Source organism: Populus nigra, chromosome 3, assembly GCF_951802175.1.
Source record: "Populus nigra chromosome 3, ddPopNigr1.1, whole genome shotgun sequence".
Taxonomy (NCBI): domain Eukaryota; kingdom Viridiplantae; phylum Streptophyta; class Magnoliopsida; order Malpighiales; family Salicaceae; genus Populus; species Populus nigra.
The window spans coordinates 10,961,542-10,984,344 of NC_084854.1; the positions used below are offsets into that span (position 1 = coordinate 10,961,542).

The window sequence follows — 22,803 nt, forward strand, 5'->3', positions numbered from 1 at the left end:
AGCATTAATTTGTGTGGTGTAGATTTCCCAGTAAGGTAAGCTTGATTAGATGGGGGTTAACTCTGCCGAATATGTTGTGTTCATTAGATGAACTCTTTCCTGGCATGCATGCAGGGATCATGTTCTTTGTTGATTTTTTGTTGCTGGTGGAGTGGTCAGCCGAGTGTTTCGGTTTTTGCCTTCATATTCGTGTGCAATTTTAAATAATGTAGCTTGTGGCGTGTGGGAGAAACTCGCGGGTACATTTATTGTGAAGGTGGTTCGCCCAAATCTGTGCCTCATTATCAACACCTCGGACGACTGTTGGGCAGTGCTTGTTTGCTGTAGTAAACTAGAAATTGCATCCTTGCTTGGACACTGGACTCAAAATCGTACAAGCCACAGCATTGCAGGTTCCGATTTCCTTCTCAATAGGTTTAGAGGGTATCCACTATCTTATACTAGTTCATTATGCGCCTAGCTATACATGTTTTACAATTTGAACTCCAGAAATGACACTTTATTCTTTAGGTGAACAGTAAGTCTAGTGGTGATTTCAGCGCATTCAGCAGAGCGATCAAACATCGGATGCCAAAGTGCCGTCACTTTCTGATGACCTCTTGCGTTTTGAGTTCTTGAGCAAACTAGTAGAATCATACTCACTCCCATTGTTCTTCACCCCATATACCAATGGGAGGCTGCTTCCTAATAAGACTTGCAAAACCTCCTCCATGTTTAGGTCTAGCAGAAGGCAATGTGTTGATCCAGAAAACCCCCAATTTGAAAACATTGCTCATTTCATCCAATTAACAAGGCTCCTTTATCTCCTCATCTAAGGCATCGACTATAGGCTTTCCTTCTTGCATGTGACGCAATGCCCATTTGGCAAGGCATGTATGCTCATCACCGTAAGTTGCTGCTTTTCCCGTTGTTGGTTCTAGAAGGACAACTCCAAAGCTATAAATATCAGTCTTCTCATTCACTCTAACTGTTTGAGCATACTCTGTGATTGAAGTTGTAAAATAAGAAACTTCAATACTTGTAGTGGAAAAGGAAGCAAATCCACAAGGATGTGACATGGAAAGTGACTTCTTACCTGGAGCTATGTAGCCAAAACAACCGGCAATAGCCGACTGGAGAGGCTGTTGTAACCTGGGACCAGTGCTGGAAGGGGGTGAGCAGGGGTGGCGCGTGGGTTCCACGTGCCACCGTCACTGTAGGCGCGTGGTTCCATTCGCCGTCATTGGTTAACTAGAAAACAAGGTGGATCAAGATTTGCTCCTTCTGCTTTTGGAAAGGAGAGGCTGGTCGTGGGTCGTTGGGGAGGAGTCTGACATTAGATAAGGGAGATTCGGTGTAATGTCCGGAGAGAGAGTGATGCCAGCCAATGTTTTGTTTTTTTGAATGTATGTAAGTTGGTAGAAGATGATTTGCACAGTAAGGGAGAGAGATGAGTGAAGAATAATATAATTTTTTTTTTTTATCCCCGAAGACAGTTCTCCAAAAGATTAAAAAAAAAATAAAAAACATACGACGGCTATTAGGTTTTCTTTTGTGTGAGACAGTGTTTTGGCGTGTATCGAGGTTGTTTTTCTTTTTTTTAGAGGGGAGAAAATGCGAGAAGGTGTTTTCTTGGCTTTTACTTATTTATTGAACGTGTAACTATCTATCTATTTATAGGCTAAAAAAAATATTATTTTTAATTATTTGATCTTAAAAAAAAAAAATTTGATGATCAAGCAACTCAAAAACAATTTTGATCCTTCAATTTTTTTCTTTTCACATTTGATCCCTTTATAAAATTTGTGTTTTCTTATTTTTTATGCATTTTGGTATTTTTTGAAAAAAAGCAACTTCAACATCGATTTAAAAAGTACATTAACAACTGAACACATAGAAAAAGATGTTGCAAATAACACAAAAACATATTTTATTTTGCTTTTATTGTGTTTTGCTTTTTTGTAATAAAAATTAAAAAATAGAATAAAAAATTGGTAGCAACAACCTAGATTTTAACCCTTATCAAGTTTAATAACCATGTCTTTTGGATTGTTTTTTATTGAACAATTAACAATCTAAAAACAATAAAAGGAACGGTCATAATCAAAATTTAAATAAAAAAAACATGCAATTGTTGTCAACAAATAGTACTAGGAAAAATTCTAATTTGTGAATTTAAAATTTGAAACATACATACACGTAATAAAATTATAAAATTGGTTGAGGCTTCAATCCATCTATAAATGTCAATATTATCATAATATTATTTTTTAAAACTAAATATCAAGTCAGAAATATAAAAGATAGATATAGATCAAAACATATGATCTTGATCTGCAATAAGCTAAGATTTTTTTATTTATTTAAATGTTGATATTATATATATATATATATATATAAAAGAATAATAATAATTTAAATTTCATTGAAATAAAATGATTTTCTAACCGAGTTAACTCCTCAACTTATGACGAAGGTTATAGCTTTTACCTAATAACCTTATCTTTTTTTTTTTATAGTTTGATTTAACAATCTAAAAAAATAAAAAGAAAGGTCGTAATTAAAATTTAACGCAAACCAAAAACTACATTAAAAATAGAAAGGTCTGAATATAAATGAGAGAGAGAGATCAGATGTTTTTGGGTCTGATTTGCAACCCTAATATACTTGGAAAGAAGCCCAAGCCTAGGCACATTTAGGCCTGAAAACTTATGCCTACATGCATAGGTTTGTTTTTTTTTTTTTTGAAGGGATATATGGACATATCATTTGCCCTTTTTGTTTATTGTTTTTTAAATAATGTGTAATTGTTACAACAAGTGACACGTCATTTAATTCAAAGAACCTAGATTCCGACCATCAATTATTATATTTAAATAGTTTAAGGTTTAACCTTTTGGATCTTAAAAATCCTTTTTTCAACCAATTTATTTTTTTACCTAAAAACACTATGCAGGTCTTAAAAACCCATTTGTGATACTAAACTTGGAAAGAATAGGTCCCAGGGCGCAAAATCACATAATATATATATATATATCTATATATATATATATATATATATATATATATATATATTAAAAAAAAAGACCTCACAAGACAAAATCACATAATGAAACTCACACCAAAAATAACATTTTTCATGAATGAAATCATGGTCAACTTAAAACTCTCTCTCTTCTCCATTGTTTTTTGTTGACTTTATCTCTTATCTCTTAAATTAGGGATCAAAATGGAAAGAAAATAAAATGTTGAACTAAAACATTTGATCCTCAAACTAAAAGGACCAAAAACTAACTTTAATAAAACTTAGAGGAAAAAATTATCAAAAAGCAGAGGGACCAAAAGTTTTTTTTAAGAAGATAGCTGCATTTTTTCTTCTCATTCAATTTTGGTCTCCTAGCTTTCAAACTTGTGCAAATAATAAAATCATATAAATTCTCATAAAATTAAAAACCAACTGAATGGTGGGATGATTTGCCAAGATGATGGCAGTCCTCCCATGGAGAGTGATGAGAAACAAATTATAAGGTTCCAATAAACACATCTTTTAGTGTTTTTTACAATTGTAATTCCTAGTGTACTAGATTGAAATACCTTCATAGGATACTATTGGAAATCACAGAAGGCATGATCCCTGCAAGAGTTTCAGCCAGTGGAAATGTAATGTGTTAGATATTAAAAATAATTTATAAAGTAGGGATAGCGGGACACAATATAGAAGAATGTAGATGAAGATCCGATTGAGTTAACTTGACCTAAGGTCGCGGACCTTATTCTTGTTCCCACTCCAATATAGAAGAATGTAAAATACAGAAGGGGGCAGAGTCGATGAATAAGGTAAGAGGTAGTGTCTAATCTGTAAAGGAGCTGTCCAATTTTCAACTGCGGTGGTCAATAAACCAGCACAGCTAGCTAGCTAAAGCTACGCCCATCATTCTTCAGCATATTTATATCTCTAGGTAGGCTGAATCCCTAACGCCTGCAGGAAGCACACAACAAATAAACACATCTATTAACTGCTGACAGTAAATCGCTAGGTTTTTATGACCGAAGAGGAAGAAACTAAAATGTCCAGCAACAGTTTACAGCCAGATCAAGAGAACACCCCCTCACCAAAAAGTAGTGCCATCAACAATATCTCATCAATATAGAAGATCTCCAACGGTAGGGAAAAGGAGAATTTGTTTTCTAACCCCATGCCTATTCAAGTACTCAATATTTCATCATCATATGCAATAACTATTTCTCAGACATTGATAAGAAATCCAGCCACAGAGTAATAAAAGGAGAACATAAAAGGATGGATTAAGCCCCAAGCCAGAAAAGATACTAAAATCCAATCAAAGCATTCCTACCAATTAGCAAAAAAGGCAGATCCTTAACATGCATTGCAAAGGCACAAAATGAAGTTACAGAAGTAAACATAAAAACATCAAATTCAAACACACAAGCTGACACAAAATATAGAGAGATGGAGGCACAGCCACAAACACTGTATTTGCAAACCGAGTTTCAACAAGCCAGACCTTGGCCTCCATGATATTGAGATACCATTTCCCATCCAATAACATTGAGAATTAGTCACCCAAGCAAAAATCCATTAACCTCAGCAAAAAAAAAAAAAAAAAAAAAATACAAAATTGGCAGTGTATTATTATACATTGCTGCCACTCTGTTTCATAATTCAAGCAGAGAACTAAAATTTCAAAGAGGACAAGGATCGAGTTCAACAAGTTTGTACCTTCACAAGCTCCAAAATCATTACCTCCTAATAACAAGTTAATAAAACCCTAAACAAGCTCATCTTTTTCGATTTTTTCACTTGTACTCAAAATTTGGCACTGGTGGTGCGTCAAAGCTCTCTAAAATCTCAGTCTTGCTTCCGCTTATATTAGCCTCTGATTCCTTCTTCCCTCCACCGAACCACCCACCGAACCACGAACCCGAATTCGTCCCACTTGCAGATGCACCCTCTTGGGCATGGGCGTGGGGCTGGCCCATAGGAGAGCCATGCCCACCAGCCATAGAAGGAACAGGATCTTCAATCATAATAGGCATCTCCTGTTGAGCACTCATTACCTTATTGAGCATAATTCCAGCTCCTTCAATCAAAGCCAGTAACACGCCACCAAAAAGAGCCGACCGACCCGACGCGCCAAGCCCTTGCCGCATGGAGAGGAAGCCACCGGTGGCGGCGCCAGCGATGATCGAGTTCCATGGATCTTCCTTCTGGCGGAGGTAAACCATTGAGCAGTCGAAGGCAGAGAAGAGGCCGCCCCAGACGGCAAAGCTACCGCCAACACGCGGAGCGTTCATGCGAACTGCTTGAGTTCCGCCGATAAGCCGCGTGCCTGTTGGAGAGTTGTAGACGCCTTTGATGAAGTGGAAAGCTGAACCACCGACGGCTCCCATGCCGAAAGCGCCGCCGATATCATCGATAATACGATCTGGACACGGCTCACGAGAAGTTTCAGGTGTTCCCATATCGGCGATAGGATTCTTAGAGGGAGGTTTTGTTAGGTTCGTTCGACAGGAAAGAAGAGAGCGGCAGATTTTTTTTTTTTTTTTTTTTTAAGTTTTCAGCTTTGAAGGAGGGTTTAGAGGAAATGGGTCTATTTTACGATATTGTCCTTGAAATTACTATATTTCCTTTTGTATTTCGGTTTGTAATGTCGGTTTGCATTCGGTTTGTTAACAGAAATAGGACTACTTTTTTATAGTCACTTTTTTTCAGCGGTAGATTTTTTTTTCCCAACTTTGCAGGAGGGTTTAGAGGAAATGGGACTATTTTATGATATTGTGCTTGAAATTACTATATTTTCTTTTGTATTTCGGTTTGTAATGTCGGTTTGTTAAGAGGAATAGTACTATTTTTATAGACTTTTTTCTTCGATATTGTTCTTGAAATATACTACGATTGTTTTTTGAATTGACAAAAACTAGGGTATAAAAGAGGTGCTTCATTATTCAAAATTTTCTTGTTTTGGGATTTAATCTAATTCCATGAGATAAAATTTTAATTTGTAAAATAAATAAAAAATATATGATTAATCTCAAAGTTTCATAATTTATATTTTGATTTTAAAGGTTTTTTATTCGGTCCTTGAATTTTAAAGAAAATAGAGAAAATCATTGAAAAACAACGAATGAGAGGGAAATTCATTGGTTTGCCACATTCAGGCCACAAAAAATATTGTTCTTAATGTCAACGAATTTCATTTAATGATGTAAGTTCCATTGATGTGTTTTTTCCCTTTATCTTGCTTAATAAAGTGAATCAAGGTTGGGAGGTTTTTCAGTTTGATTTTGTATTTTTTAACTAATTTTGAAGTGTTTTGAGTTGAGAAATTATTTATTGACATGATAAGGATTCTTATTAGGTGGTTTTAGATAAAAATAGTTTGTGTGTGTGTGTATTCAAATTTTGTATCTAATTCTGCAATTAGACAAGCTTTACATTTTTTTTTTGCAAAAACTAATTGTTTTATAGCTGTTACTATTTCTCTGACAGTTGAAAATCGGTTTAGATTGATCAAGCTAATCGGTTGACCGATTCCTATAGATTCTGAGACGTTCATTCATGACGAACAAGCGATCGACCGGTTCAACTTAGAATATAGTTTTAACAGTTTTAAACCTGGTGAATCTTAAACTAACTAGATACATATTAATCCTATAATACATGCAATGTGAAATGTATGAATTCATTTTAATTTTTTCTATCAAGTAAGATATAAAGATTTACATGATAAGCACTAAAATGAATCCTTAAGAACTAAGTCTTCACTTGCTTTGTATCTTGGACTTGTTAATTTGTTTCTTCATACTTATTGATGATCTTTATAAAAACCTTTTTAAACTTAATCTCGGCTACACATATCATTAGTCCATTTTTGTTTAATTGTTATCATCAAAATATATAAATATTAATATGACTCAAAGGTCAAGGTTAACAATCTTCCTATTTTTTATGATGACAATTAATGTATACATATAGATATAAAAAGATGAATCTCCCCTTATATTTTGCAATATAATCCCTTGGAAACTTTAACAATTAACAATAATCTATACATACATGTTTCTCTCTCTTAATCATATAATTATGTTTTATATCTATTATCACAAATCTTCCAATTCTCTCCCTCTTTGTAATTAATGAAAAGTAATAGGGAAAGAATGATAAACCAAAAGCAATAGAGAAATAAAATACACAAACATGCTATAATGTTCAAAATGTAATATCCATTACAATTAGGGAAAGAAAATACAAAAACATAAAAAGATACAATCATGAAAATATGAAAACGCTCTTGGTACAATCGCCTAGGGTGGTGGATATCGACATAGTAGATTTGTTATCGTGTAAGTGATCGGTCATATGCTTTTGATTAGCAATGATGTGCACGCGATAGTTTCAAAGATAGCTCACATCTGTCTCAATATAGGCTATTTGATCTTCCATCCTAGATCTCATGCTATTTTTTAACATGAGCACCAACCTGGTCTTTAGGAACCTAAGCATTGTCGTTAGATAGTATATATTCCATATTGTTAAGGGTTCTTGAGTCTATTTCCATTTCCTTTGAATATGGGTTCTTATCCATATCAGTGAGGAAAATCTCAAAGTACTAAAAAATCTTGATGAGACACTGACCATAAGGCAAAGACTTTTATTTTTATCATGTGTCATGATCATATTTTTTTATCATGAAATATGATAAGTTAATTTGATGACCTTTAATCATGCAGTCAATCAAGCACATATCCATAAATGTTACTTCATTATAATGTCATTTCTAATGATTCAATGAATAAGCCTAAGTCATAAGAGCAAGTCTTGGATCTTAATCTTAACATCTGGTGCAAAGTCTAATTGACCAATATGTTATGTTATAACTTCATCATACACAAAATCACTTATTGTGGGTATAAATTTAACTTTAAATACTATAAGCCCTTCATTGCTTATACCTAAAATATTACCTAGAGTCTCACAATTAAATTCAATTCGTTTACTTTATAAATGACTGACTATTCTAGGCTTTATATTGATATACATGTTTGCAAATAACATCTTAACAAGCTTAGGATATGTAGGTTTCTTTAAAATGAAACATATTATGCCAACCCATATAATCAAAGATTGTATCAATCCCAAAATCACTTAACATACTTTCTAAACCCCTTTCAACTATAATTGATTGATTTGCAAAAAAAATTATAAACTTCTCTACAATATCACTTTAAGGAAAATCAAGATCATTTGCCTGTTTTCTCTTTGATTTCGCATCTCTATAATGTTTCTTAGGTGTCATATAGCTTGAATCTTTAAGAAATTAACCCTAATTAAGCTTAGTTTGGTGGAATTTAAGTTATTTGAGAGTAGGGTTTCAGTTTGGGGTTAGGGTTCTTCAATTTTGAGGATTCTGTCACTGTTGGAAAATGACAATAATATTTATACTGTCGAGCAACTGATCGACCAGTTGCATTGAGTTAGTTAAAACAGTCGATCGGTTTAACCTCGGCCTTGAAATTTCCTAATTTTATCTTTTGATCCTTCTTATCATATACAATTAAAAAAGTTCCTTTTCATGTAAAAATCAAGTCCAAAACTCAAAGAGATAAAGGGGTCAAAATCTAAAATTTTGGGCAGTAGCCAATTTATTTGTGCTCTATCTTAACTAGTTGACCAGTTTACACAAAATTCAAATTTTTTTGTATTTTGTCTTTTAGATATGTTTCGTGAGTTCAATTATACCTTTTTGTCCAACTTATAGACTAAAAATTGAACCTAACTGAAACCTTAAAATGCTATTGTTCACACAGTAGCAAATACTCTATTTCTCTATTTCAACCGGTCACCTGTTTGATTTGGTATGACAAACCGGTCAATCGATTCATCCCAGAGCTTTACCAACTGTCGCACCCTCGTGCGGGTTATTTGTTTTGTGTAAAAGGGGAGTCGCCACCTAGTATTATGGTCACTAGAAAACCTAACTGGTCTTTCAGATATTCTAAAGCAAGGGACTGGTTGCGTAAAGGGAAGGTATTAGCACCCCTAGTACGCCCTACCTAAGGTAAGCTGCTTGGTGTTTGGTTTGCCTTATAATTGTTATGGTGCTGTTGTTTTTTTAATCCCATCTGTTTTTTTAGGTTTGATTCAAACTAAATTGATTAAGATAGAAATCCAAGGAGATTCCATGTGCTTCAAAAGCTCATTTTTCCCTTAGTATTTCAAGAGTTTGCGACTCGTAAATCGCAAAGAGGAGGGACAAAAGTTTAGAAATCTAAAGCACTTTAAAAGCCTATTTTTACCTTAGTGTTTTATACTCTCACGGCTCGTAAACCGTGGAGTAAAAAAAAATTGAAATGTCCTCGATTATAATCAATGCTTCTTTCAAGGATGTGTGAGGATTTATTATTCCTAGAAAATTATTTTGGATATTTACCACTCAGGGTTTTTTTATCCAAAAATTAATAGTGAATAACAACAAATTATTCCCAATAATATTTTGGATATTCGTCCTTTAAAGATTTCTTTATCCAAACATTAGTGGTGAATAATAGATGAATTCCGCCCAAGATAAAATTTTTATATTTTTTGGAATATTGGCCAATACCCTTTGGAGTTTTACATACATGTTGTAAAATCCATAAATACAAGAAAATAATTTTTGTGTTTAAGAAATCCATGCGAAAACACATTTTCGAAACTTCCAATATTTTTTGTATAAAAATAAGCGTTCCAAACATGATAGGGTATTGGTCGTATGCAACATACATGAAAAATTTTAATTTTTTTTTATCGAAACACAAGCATCACAATTAAACACAAAAAAAATTGCAATTAAAGCTAACCAGCCGTCATATATATTCTAAGATTTATAATAAGCTTAAAGAAATTTTTTAAAAAAATCAGAGCCAACTCATCCCACGCAGACAGCAAAAACAAAAATAAAACTAGAGCAATCACTAAGAAAAAAAAAACAATGGCCGGCTGATTTCTTCTCCAGTGGATGTAAGGAAAACAAAAGGAAAGTTTCTAAATGTAAAAGTTCCTAAACATGAAAGACAAACCCTTTTTACATGGACAGTAGCTAACTCAAACATCATGGAAAAAATGGACAAACGCTGGCTTTGTCTAAACAGCAATCAATTATTCAGAGGGAAGAAAAAGTTTCACAACCGAATGACCAACGAATGCCTATAAAAACAATAACAAAGGAAGAGAGATTGGGGCCTATACCTGTAGATCCTTTTGATTTCTTCATTACCCACATTTATGGTTTCAAGTTCCTCTTTAGCAGGCCTCCAAGCCTATTCGTGCTGATCTATTAATTTTATGAATTCCCATATGTTTTTCTCCTCCCATTCCTCATCTTCTACGCTACTATGTATTCTTTAAAGTTTGGCTATTCATTCTCAATGTAAAGTGGAGGTGTTGTTGTGGAGGATTCGCTTTTAGGGTTCCTAAAAGCGGGAAATGATGTGTAAATGCACAGTAAGACATCAAGATGAATTTTGAAAATGCATGCTCTCATTAAAAGGAAACGATTGGCTCAAAAACAAAAATAAAATCCAATTGACATCTCGAGCTTCGATTGTCAATGAATAAAAACAAAACAAAATAGAAAAAGGTAAACAACATAGATAAAATTATAATCCAACAATCATTATTGATTACATTTTGAAAACCAATGGAGCTTCTTGGGTCTCCCAATTTTGGAACTTCTCTTCTTCGGTTAGCTTTCGAACAAAAGTCTTAGCGGTAAATTCTTCCAGGGTGTAGATGGTTAATTATGGCAGCTTTTCATACCTTCTTCTGGATTCAATCTTCTTGGCAATGTCTCGACTTGATCTTCCTCCAGAGTGTTTATGTTCATTGAAGAAAGCTTCTGAAGAAGGTTTCCATGTCCCTTATCAGGTTGTATCACATATGCGGCCTTTGGAAACGAAATCCTGATTGGAGGGATGGCTAAGCTTTCTTCTTCAGGTTTCCTTCCTTCAATGCTGGCCATTCTTTTCTCCCTTTTTGCACCAGTAGCTCGCTTGTAATCTTATTTCTTGGGCTTATATCAAAGCCTAAACCTCTGTTCTGCAGCTTTCAGCTTGATTATATCAATCCATTCAAGTCTTCCTTTCTCGATGTCATATGGAAAAGGAATCTTGTGCTTCAAAAAGCTTTTAGTGGCCATTTTGGTGGCCTCAGAGATTTCTAGTTTCCTCACCATAGTGTTCTCGGGCACCCACTCGGTATTCACAACTTCAAATGCATAAAGGTTTCCATCCTTATAATCTTCAACTTCAATGAATAGAACCACCATATTTTTTTACCATTGATATAGTCTCCTCAGCCTTAACAATAACCAGAACACTATTGGCAATGTACTTCAAACATTGATGCAGCAAGGAGGTGACAGCTCACGCAGAATGTATCCATGGCCTTCCTAATAACATACTATAGGAAGGGTGGATATCCATCACTTGAAGGGTTACTAGAAAGACTTGTGGACCCACAGTTAGTTCGACCTCAATTATCCCTATCATTTGCCTTGGCGAGCCATCGTACGCTCTAGCCGTCATCACACTGGGTTGCATATATGAGGGATCTACCAGTATTTCATCCAACATATGCCTTCATAACACATTAAGGGCTAAGCCGTTATCGATGGGAACTTTACCGATGAGACAATCTTTGCATCGGACTGTGACATATAAGGGCTTGTTATGTCCCGTTCCTTCAGTGTCAAGTTTATCTTTCGTGAAATATAAGTAATTGGCAGAATGGATCCTCCCTACTAGATGCTCTTATAATCTTTTGTTCAATATCTTGGGGTACGTAGGCCTTATTCAGTACTTTTTGCAAAGCATTACGATGCGGCTCGAAGCTGAGTATTAATGACATGATGGAGATCTTGGCAGGGGTCTTCTTCAACTGATCCACTATACAATACTCACTATGCTTCATCAATTTCAGGAACTCATTTATTTCTTCCTCAGTCACAGGTTTATTTACCTCAAGCTCTTTATCGAGGTCCAATACCTCCTTGCCTTTAGCCTTTCTTTGCTTCTCTAGTTCTTTAAGTGTGAAACAATGACCACTCTGAGTTAGCCCACTTATCACATTTTGAAACAATGGAAAATGAGTTTTGATATTCGAGGTATAACTATAATCTCCAGGCATCGCTCCATAGTCTACTTTGTTTGCATATAAGGGCTTAGTTAATACCAATTTTAAGAGCCCATTAGCTGTTGATTGGACTCTACATTTCCCTTGATTCTCTATCATTTCTATCTCTTCATTATCTTTTACAGCCTCAATCTTTAGCTCTCCTAAAGTCAGCATTCTCACAACCTTTCGATGAAACTTAATGCATTCTTCAATGTGATGCCCTTTCTTTTTATGGAATAGGCAAAAATCATCTTCCCTCATGCAATGCTCATATGGTTTCTTCAAATGTCCAGATTGTACCAATATTTTATACATCCTCGCCATGGTCACTCTTAGCACCTTCTCTTTGTTATCAACCTCCATAGTATTCACTCCACCACCACCTACAGCATGTTTGGGTAGAGGGTTCGAATTCATATTAGGCGAATCTTCAAAAGTGACCCATCCGATTTTGATCAGCTGTGATACCCTCTTCTTAAAAGCTACACAGTTTTCGATGCTGTGACCCGTATTACCAGCGTGGTATTCACAAGTCAACTCGGGGTTGTACTAGGTAGGGAAAGACGGTTGTATAGGAGGTAATGGTAGGGGAGCTATTTTCCCAATACTTAGCAACTTGGCATATAACTCCTTTAGGGTTATTGGCAAAGGTGGTAATTGTTCTTCTAGTTGTCGGTTGTCTCTCTTTTGGTAACTGTTTTGGTTATTGGTGGGGAATTTTGTTTGATAGGGTTGGTTTGGGACAGAGGGTTTGGAAAAGTTGATGCTGGTGATTTGAGAGGTAAGTGTTTGGTAGTTTTGGTAGTTTTTACCTTTCCCTTTGTAACTGTCTTCTAGGTTATTCACCTCAATTTCCTTCTTCTTCCCAATAAAACCCCTCTTCACTATAGGTTCTGCAATTCTCCCACTTTGGATTCCTTGCTCAATCCTTTCAGCAATTTGCACAACATCATAGAAATGCTGGGCTGAGCTACCCATAAGATGTTCGTAGTATGGGGCCCTAATAGTATTGGCAAACAGTGTTACCATCTTTGTCTTTATTAGTGGAGGTTGTACTTTGATAGTTTGGTCTTGCCACCTTTGAGCATAAGCCCTCACGGACTCTTGAGTTCCCTTCTCCATGGTAATCAAACTGGTCCTATCAAGAGCAATTTTAAGATTGAACTTGTATTGTTTTAAGAAAGCATTTGCCAGATTTGTCCATTTCTTGATCCTAACGTTGTTCAGCCTCATATACCAGTTGAGGGCCGATCCTGTCAGGCTATCCTGGAAGAAGTAAATTAGCAATTTATCATCGTGGATAACTTCTGCCTTCTTGTTATGGTAGGAACAAAGATGGGTCTTTGGGCATTCCATTTCGGTATACTTAACAAACTCCGGCACTCTGAACTTCTTTGGAATTACGATGTTAGGCACCAAACATACTTCAGCGACCCTAATTGGGTCAAATAAATCATTTCCTTTAACTGCCCTTAGCCTTTCTTCCAGCGCAGTCCACTTATCATACCCTACATTATTAGAGAATCTGATGTCTTATGGATCCTTGTTTGTTAAATCCATTGTAATAGGGATTTGGATGGGCTGAGTGGGATTATGATGCTGCTTATTTGGTGTATTTGCCCCCATGTTTATAGGTGCGACGAGGATTTGAGCTGCTGGTGGTGCTTCATCAGGTTGAGTAGACGTTCCCTCTCCATCTTTTGCTCTCAACATTTGCTCGAGCAAACTGGTCAGGTGCGCCACATCATTCCAAACTCCTTCAAGTTCTCTTTGATACTGAACTTCTGGTTGTGACCTTTCTTTGTTTTCCATCCTTTTTCTTTGTCGAGTGTTGTGGATTCTAGAAGGGGGACCTATGTTTCTTAGTCTGCAGATGCGTGTATAGATGTATAAGAAAATGCATGATTGTGATGAGAATGCTTTGTATATTGGGTATGGATGCAGCCTTCTTGTGAATGACTAATAGCCACCACCTTATAAACATAGGTTCTCTTGTCACATTGCTAGGAGTACTGTCTTTCAAGTCATTTGCTTGAATCATATTCACCAAGAGACAGATTTTGCATAAGAAGATGGGTCAACGCCCTTTTCATTAATGCTCGATAAGTTTATTATATTTATAAATAAAAAGGAAATACAAAATATATTAATCCCTTTCCTCCACAAACTCTCTAGCCAAAGGTAAAAAGGCAAAGCCGCGGTTCTCAATCTTCCCTAGAAAGGCACCGGTTTCAGCTAGGCTTCGGCGATAGCGAATGATGTCCCCTCCCACATTTCGCACATTGATTCTAATAATCCGAGTATGTGCAGCAGCTTCGTCCATTTGCTCATTTGTCTTGGTCATCTTTTCTATGAGCAACATATTGGTTCTGTTTAAAGTAGTGTTGTTGGCATCGATTTGATCTTTGTGTTTTTCCATTGTTGTTAGCTTCTTGTCCAAATACTTCACATTTTCACGATCCTTGTCAAGTTTTATCCTCATAACTTTTATCTCATTCTTCTTAACCGCTAATTCTGTTTCAACAGCCTCAAAACCTTTCCTTTTACTTTCTTCTTTTACAATCCCCATCGAACGACTTTCCAACTCCATATATTTCTTGTTCAAATCCTCATACTTCCCAATCCTATCCATCAGTTCGAACTGAACTTGTGCAAATTTTTCTTGGTAATATTTTGCACTTCCTTGGCAATTGTTAAAGTCAATCTCCATTGCTTCAAGTTCAGAGTAACTTTGCATCCAATCCAAACTCATCCCTCTTAGCTCCTTCTTACTTTTCCCTAGCAATCTTCTCATCACCCAGCTTTAACTCAAGCTTTGTTATTCGCGCATCTCTAGATTGTATTTTCTCATCTAGAAATGCTCTCTTTTTATCTTCTTTTAGCATCATTTCTTCCAACATTGCCTTGTCTTTTCTGCTTTTGCTCAACTTATCCGAAGTTTTTCCACTTGTCTTCTCAACTCCTCTTCATTATTGATCCTTTTCCTTTTAATAGGCTCTTCTACAGTTTGGGGAGATTTGACTCCTACACAAGGCATGACTGAAGTTGCTAAGTCTCTCCATCTTGCATATCCTTCACTTGCACTTGGATCCTTTAAACCTTCTATCTCAACCAAAACCAGATGCTTCCAATCTTGTTTGATGATCTCCAAAACTTCTTGTGCAATGAGATCTTTGAACAAACCAAAGAATTGAGCAATTTCCATAGTCATTGGAATAAATTGCATGCCCCCAAGTTGCCTTACCACCAGGGCAAGAGCATAACTCACATAGCCTGTAATCCCCACCAATGGCACCCAACGTCTCTGTCCACAACTCATTAGGACTTTCACTGTTGTTACCTATGAGGCTCTCCACTTGAAATCACTATTAGCCAAACCTTCTAATTTGTCAACCCAACCTTGGTTGTCTAGATCTCCCCATTCTTCTTCTTCTACCAACTTCAGGGGTTTTTGGGTGAACCACCAAAAATTATTGAATGCAGGTTTTTTTATTTCGATATGGCTAACCATCCAGATATACAACAACTGCACACAACATCTCATTGCTCCTTTTTTGGTCCTCCTACAATGATTAAGCGTTAAGATGGTTCAGCTAAAATAGCAGCCACTGGATTGATTTGTGTATTCTCATACTCTACATAAGCAGCAACGGCTTCCAAACTCACTACACCCGTCTGACTTGGGAACAACACAAGGCCAAATATGCCTAAGGTAATCAATCTCTCCTTTTCTAATCCTGACTTCTTTTCTAGTTTAATTTCTAGCATCCTCTATTTTAGACCGGTAGCATTCTTTTCCAAAAACTTTTCCAAGTTGGAGATTCTGAGCAGTTTTGATAGTTCGGGGATGATCTTGTCAGATCTCAAAGGCAAATAAATCCGATACAGATTTTTTGGAAACTTAGTCAACATCCCATATTCCTCCATAGTGGGACATAGGTCTATGCTTTCAAAAGAAAAACACTGGTAGTCTAGATCCCAAAAATGAACTATGGCTCGCACAGCCGGGCTTAAAACTTCTACCCTTGCAATTTCCACCAAACGTCCGTATTTCCTAAAAAATGCATCCTTATCCACATTCTGAAAGTGATTCGTTAACTTGTTCACCTTATTCATAATGCAATTCAGGTTCTTGATTGGTGACAGTTTCTTAGCATCGCTTCTAAAGCAGTCTCCTTTAGTCAATTGTGATAGTTCAAAATTTTTCCCATATTCTATAATGGAAAATTTAGCAATGGTGGCCATTTTGTTCACAAGTCCTGCAATTTAAAATGTCTTGGGGTTAGACTTGTTTTGATGCAAAGGATATTGATGCAACCATATTATTCAATAGTTTCACCCACATTTAACTAGTGTTTTGCCTATGTTTTATATATAAAATGCCTTGATATTCTTTGTTTTATGTTTTGAAGGCACTTTTGGATGAAAGATGCAAAAAGGAGTAAATTGGAGATAATTGGCAGATTTGACCTTCAGTAGATGTTTTGTGCAGAGCGTGAGCTCTAAAGGTTGAAATGAAGTGATTCCAGTGGAATTAAAAAGGTAACATCCATACCTTTTTGAAAATCTAAGGCAAGAAAATAAAATAAGGAAGAGCATGGAAATCGCAGCCTTCAAAGTCAAATCTCGCAATCTGCCAGTGTTGACCTTCGACCATTCCAACTTGAATATCTGGAGCTACAGAAGTCCAATTGATGCAAACTCAATTTTGTTGGATTCATGACTCAAATTTATATAAACTCTCAAAATTGCAGCCAAAAACGATGTCATATGAGGGAGATATGAGTTTTCAAAGATGACATCTGAATTCTGCCAGCAAACAGGTTTCGTGAAGAAACGAGTTCAAATTACGTTCCGAAGCATCTAAACCGATATCCAAGTTTTTATTTCAGCAATTTAGCTCCTCTAAGTCAAAGCTTGAAGATTTCATGCAAGGCTATTTCTTCTTTTTTAGGAAAATAGTTATTGAAGTACTTAAATGTAAACAGTCTACTTAATGGAGGACTATTTTGTAAAATAGAGACCTAGGGTTTCCTAGGATATAAAAAGAATGAGAGAAGAGAAGTGGGGCAGCCAGCCAAGGAGAGAAAAACGCCCCCTTCCTCTAAGAAACCCTAAATTATGCATTCTTCCTTCTTTTTGATTAGTTGTTCAACAAACATGCAAGGCTAAACACTTTTTCTTGGTTGCAAGGACACGGAAACCTTCGGATTTCAAGAACTGTGAGATTTATTTTACCTTTTCTTTTCAGTTTATATGATGAATATGTTTGTTCTCCTATGCTTATTTTTCCTATGATCGTTTATTTTAATTGCTAGAGCGGACTCTAAGTTATTATTGTAGACAATCTATTGTTAAGTTTGATATCAAAACCGGAGTTGTGGTATATGAACTTGTGAAGCAACTGAGTTTAATAATTGTGGCGGATCTACGTTATTAATCTTAGGGAGAACATTCAATCAAATCAAACATAGACTGCGGACAGTTATGTTTTCTTGATTAATCAACTTATTTAGTTCTTAAGGCTGCCATTTAATTAAATTACTAGTGCGGACACTGTGGATGTTTGATGGTTAGGGCTAGTTATACGGCGGATCCGTTAACTAACCAATGTTAAGAAGAGATAAATATTCAGAATATAAATTGATGTTTCGTTTCCATGATCAGTTCTGATTTCTGTAGGTGGATGTGTGCTTGTGACCAAGGTTTGTTCTCTTGATAATTTTCTGATTTTATTAAATTTAGTTTGATAGTTTTCTGTTTTCTTTTACTTTAGCCTAGATAATGTCCAAACCCCCCCCAAATTACATATCATCTAGCATAAAAATCTAACTTGAATCTTCCTCGTGGGATCGACCCCTTGCTTGCTCTATACTATCTTGTGTGTTGTGTTTGAAGCTAGGGTAATTAATTTGTGCGACCGCGACATCGCAACAGATATTATGGAGCATACACCCTAAGGATATGTTCTAGTTCCTTTATGTGAGATATAGGGTAGGTTTACTACCTGGTCTCTAAAAAAGGGTCTCTTGTTGTCCCAGTGATCGCCCTCGTAAAAGCAATATGGGGGTTCAACATATAGTGGGATGACACGTGTACCAATCACTATCAGTCTAAACACTCAGTAAAGAGTTGGGGTTTACACAAACTTAAACCTTGACTCAAGTCATAAGACAAGCTGCTAGTTTCGCACTTAACTTAAAGTTAAATGTGTGTGCCCTAAAAAAGATAATAATAATAAAGTGATGCATAACTATATCATGTATGACAGAATGTAAAGATGCATTGTAAAAATTTTAAACAAAGTATCATTCATATAAGAAAACAAAAACCAATAACACAGCATAAACAAACAAATTACCAAGCCTAGTCCTAAGTCCCCAGCGGAGTCGCTTTCCTGTCGCACCCTCGCGGCGGAGCGACAATCCTCGATTGATTTTGGGTTATTTGTTTTGTGTAAAAGAGGAGTCGCCACCTAGTATTATGGTCACTAGGAAACCTAACTGGTCTTTCAGATATTCTAAAGCAAGAGACTGGTTGCCTAAAAAGAAGGTATTAGCACCCCTAGTACGCCCTACCTAAGGTAAGCTGCTTGGTGTTTGGTTTGCCTTATAATTGCTATGGTGTTGTTGTTTTTTTAATCCTATCTGTTTTCCTAGGTTTGGTTCAAACTAAATTAATTAAGATAAAAATCCAAGGAGATTCCATGTGCTTCAAAAGCTCATTTTTCCCTTAGTATTTCAAGAGTTTGCGACTCGTAAATCGCAAAGAGGAGGGACAAAAGTTTAGAAATCTAGAGCTCTTTAAAAGCCTATTTTTGCCTTAGTGATTTATATTCTCACGGCTCGTAAACCGTGGAGTAAAAAAAATTGAAATGTCCTTGATTATAATCAAGGCTTCTTTCAAGGATGTATGAGGATTTATTATTCCTAGAAAATTATTTTGGATATTTACCACTCAGGGTTTCTTTATCCAAATATTAACAGTGAATAACAACAAATTATTCCCAATAATATTTTGGATATTCGTCCTTTAAAGATTTCTTTATCCAAACATTAGTGGTGAATAATAGATGAATCCCCCCCAAGATAAGATTTTTATGTTTTTTAGAATATTGGCCAATATCCTTGTTGTAAAATCTAGAAATACAAGAAAATAATTTTTTTTATGTTTAAGAAATCCATGCGAAAACACATTTTCGAAACTTCCAATATTTTTTGTATAAAAATAAGCGTTCGAAACATGTTAGGGTATTGGCCGTATGTAACATATAAGAAAAATTTTAATTTTTTTTTATCGAAAGACAAGCATCACAATTAAACACAAAAAAAAATCGCAATTAAAGCTAACCAACCGTCATATATATTCTAAGATTTATAATAAGCTTAAAGCAATTTTTTTAAAAAAATCAGAGCCAACTCATCCCACGCAGACAACAAGAACAAAAATAAAACTGGAGCAATCACTAAGAAAAAAAAAACAATGGCCGGCTGATTTCTTCTCCAGCGGATGTAAGGAAAACAAAAGGAAAGTTTCTAAATGTAAAAGTTCCTAAACATGAAAGACAAACCCTTTTTACATGGACAGTAGCTAACTCAAACATCATGGAAGAAATTGACAAGTGCTGGCTTTGTCTAAACAACAATCAATTATTCAGAGGGAAGAAAAAGTTTCACAACTGAATGACCAACGAATGCCTATAAAAAAAATAACAAAGAAAGAGAGATTGGGGCCTATACTTGCAGATCCTTTTGCAGCAAATAATGACCAGAGACCGAAAGACAACTCATGTGTGCCTCCTTAGCTACTAGTAGATGACGGAAGAAACAAAGATGTTGAAGCTGATGTGCTGGTGAGTTGAACGTTCTTCTTCTCTTGCTTTTACTGATTTCCTCATCGCCTGCCTCTCCTTTCTCCTCTCCTTTTTTTTCTTTCATTGTGACAAAAGGATGTATGAGAACCAAATGCTCTATGGATCAAAGAAAGAAACCCCTTTGTTCCCCTATTACCTGTATTTTTTTTACTCCCTGCCTCTCTTGCATTTTCCTTCTCTTTATTTTGCTATTTTTTTTCTTTTTTCTCTTCTACTGTCAATCTTCCCAACCTCACAGTAACACTGGCGAATGAAAGAAACTTTCTCTATTCTCTGCGTTTTTCTCACTTATTGTCTGCCTCTCTATCGTATTTTTTCTCGTCTTTCTTTTTGCTTGTTTTTCTTGCTCTTTTCTCTCCGTTTTTCTCATCCTCTTCTAGGTCATTAGAGGGGCTTATAGTCTAACACATCTCTATTTAGAAAAGATTTAATGCATTAATTCTAGGATGCAAATCCCTACTGATTTGTAGTTAAAAAAACGCAAAAAATTACGACAGCAACAGAATCAGTTTTTTTTAATGCAAATTCTAAAGGATTTATCCAACCTTAAAAACAAGATAACGAAAGAACGAATTTAGTATTATGAAGACCCCTGGTCAGTCTAAGAAACCTGATGATTTTGGCAGCAAAAGGGGAAGATAAAAAGAGTAGAAAACAACTCAAACAGGTTTTGAAAAAAAAATATTTCTTTCTCCTCTGCTTTTGTTAAATTTCCAGCAAACATGAGCTACACTCTTACACTCGGTTCAAAATGGGTATACACCATCTCCAACACGTGGGGTCCAAAATTGTGTAACAACACTAACAATGAATTTCGCAGTTAAAATAGATTTTTCATGCTAAGGGGTACAGATTTTATCACTCAAATATGTTCAACTTATTTCCATAATGTATACGCACAAAGATAAAACCTTAAATGTCATTAGCATGTATAAAGTCTAAATTCCTCCTTTTTTTTAGCAAAAGTGATCCTTACCTAAAAGCTTTATAACTACTAATTGATGTTTTGTTCTTACAAACTCAAGTACAATATCACCCTTCATCATGTAATCTCTTAAAAAGTGATGTCTCACTTCTATATGTTTTGTACATGAGTATTGTATAGGATTCTTAGATAAATTTATTGCATTAGTGTTATCACATTTAATAGATACATAATCAATATTAAGTCCAAAGTCTTTTAAGGTTTGTGTCATCCATAAGTTTTGTGCACAACTACTACCAGCTGATATATATTATGTTTCAGTTGTAGATAGGGTTATTAATTTTTGTTTCTTACTTGCCCAAGATACTAGTAATGATCCTAAAGAATGACATATTGCACTAGTACCTTTTCTATCAACCTTACACCCGGTAAAATCAGCATCTGAAAAGCAATTCAAACTCAAATTACTTCCTTTTAGAGACCGCAACCCTAAATTAATTGTACCATGCAATTATAAAAAAATTCATTTTATAGCACTAACTTGGTATTCTTTAGGACATACTTAAAAACATGCACCTAGACAAACACTAAAAATAATATTTGGTCTATTTACAATTAAATATAAGAGTGAGCCAATCATACCTTGATATTTGGTTATGTCTATGTTTTTACCATTTTCATCCATATCAAGCTTGGTTGATGTTCCCACGAGTGTGTCGGCTTCTTTGACATGTTCCATATCAAATCAGTTTATTAGATCCTTGAAGTACTTTCTTTGGTTGATGAAAATGCCATCTTTTATCTGCTTGATTTGTTATCCAATAAAGAAGTTCAATTCTCCCATCATGCTAACTAAGTCTTCACTTGCTTTGTATCTTGGACTTATTGATTATTTTTTTATTTAGTTCTTCATGCTTGTTGATGTGATCTTTATATAAAACATTTTTAAATTTATTCTTAACCAAGCATATCATTAATTCATTTTCATTCAATTGTTATTATTAAAATATATAAATATTAATATGTGACCTAAAAATCAATAATTTGCCCTTCATTGATTATGATAAGGATCAAAGTCATGTGATGGTGATGATGATTGGGTTTGATCTCATAAGGATAATTCGACTATAGATTTTTATTGGGAAGAAAAACAAAGAAAACAAAAAGAGTGACATGTGTTTGTTAAGAGAGTATGCTCCTAGAGGGATAATTCTCTCTTTTTCTCTAAATGAAGGAATATTTGTTGAAGTGTGAGAATAAGGATATAGGGTTTGGTTGCTTTTATGTGTGAAGAAAAGAGGCAGAGGTTTGAAAGTTAACATAAGAAAGATGGGTAAGCAGCCAAGAATAAGTTGATGGGAGCTGATAAGAGAGGAAATGGCTATGATTGTGTGGTAAGTCCAAAATGCTTTTGAAATGAGATAAAATTAGGGAGGGAGTGCTGATAATTTTTTTCTTCATTTTAATGTTATTTTCTTTTAAAAAATCTAGGTTGACTCTCTTGACTCGGGACATAAGGTTAGGCTTATGTTAATTTTCGAGTCGAGTTTTAAAATTATAAGTATAAGCGATAAAAGAAATAAAGTTGTTTGGAACCAATTCTCTACTATAATTGAATTCAATTATAGTATTTAATTTGAATTCAATTCATAAATAAATTGAATTCATGTATTTGAAAGAGATAAAATTCAATTCATTTTATTTTATATATTACTCTCATTATTTTGATCTTATTTCTTTAAAGGTCTTAAAATAAAGTGCTAGATGAGTATTCTAGAAAAGTTAGTTTCAATATTAAATTTTTGTTTTTTAAAATTGTAAATCAAAGGTTTTGACCTTTGGTTTACTTTT

The 22,803-nt window shown here is 35.0% G+C and overlaps 1 protein-coding gene and 1 long non-coding RNA gene across 3 annotated transcripts; both read right to left on the reverse strand.

The window, feature by feature from the left end:
- Positions 1–415: 415 nt before the first annotated feature.
- LOC133688708 (uncharacterized) lies at positions 416–1,600 on the reverse strand. The gene is made up of 2 exons (XR_009841193.1): positions 1,076–1,600; positions 416–982 (listed from the first exon to the last, which is right to left on the reverse strand). It is a non-coding gene; the product is annotated as an uncharacterized LOC133688708 (long non-coding RNA).
- Positions 1,601–3,397: 1,797 nt separating this feature from the next.
- Positions 3,398–5,568, reverse strand: LOC133688795 (mitochondrial import inner membrane translocase subunit TIM17-2-like). 2 transcript variants are annotated; one of them, XM_062108408.1, is made up of 2 exons: positions 4,745–5,568; positions 3,398–3,958 (listed from the first exon to the last, which is right to left on the reverse strand). In XM_062108408.1, exon 1 carries the CDS (start codon positions 5,461–5,463, stop codon positions 4,798–4,800), a length of 666 nt encoding a protein of 221 aa, XP_061964392.1. In that variant the 5' UTR covers positions 5,464–5,568; the 3' UTR covers positions 3,398–3,958; positions 4,745–4,797. The 2 variants fall into 2 exon arrangements, with proteins under 2 accessions (XP_061964392.1, XP_061964391.1); XM_062108407.1 differs by having other exon boundaries at positions 4,721–5,568.
- Positions 5,569–22,803: the final 17,235 nt, after the last annotated feature.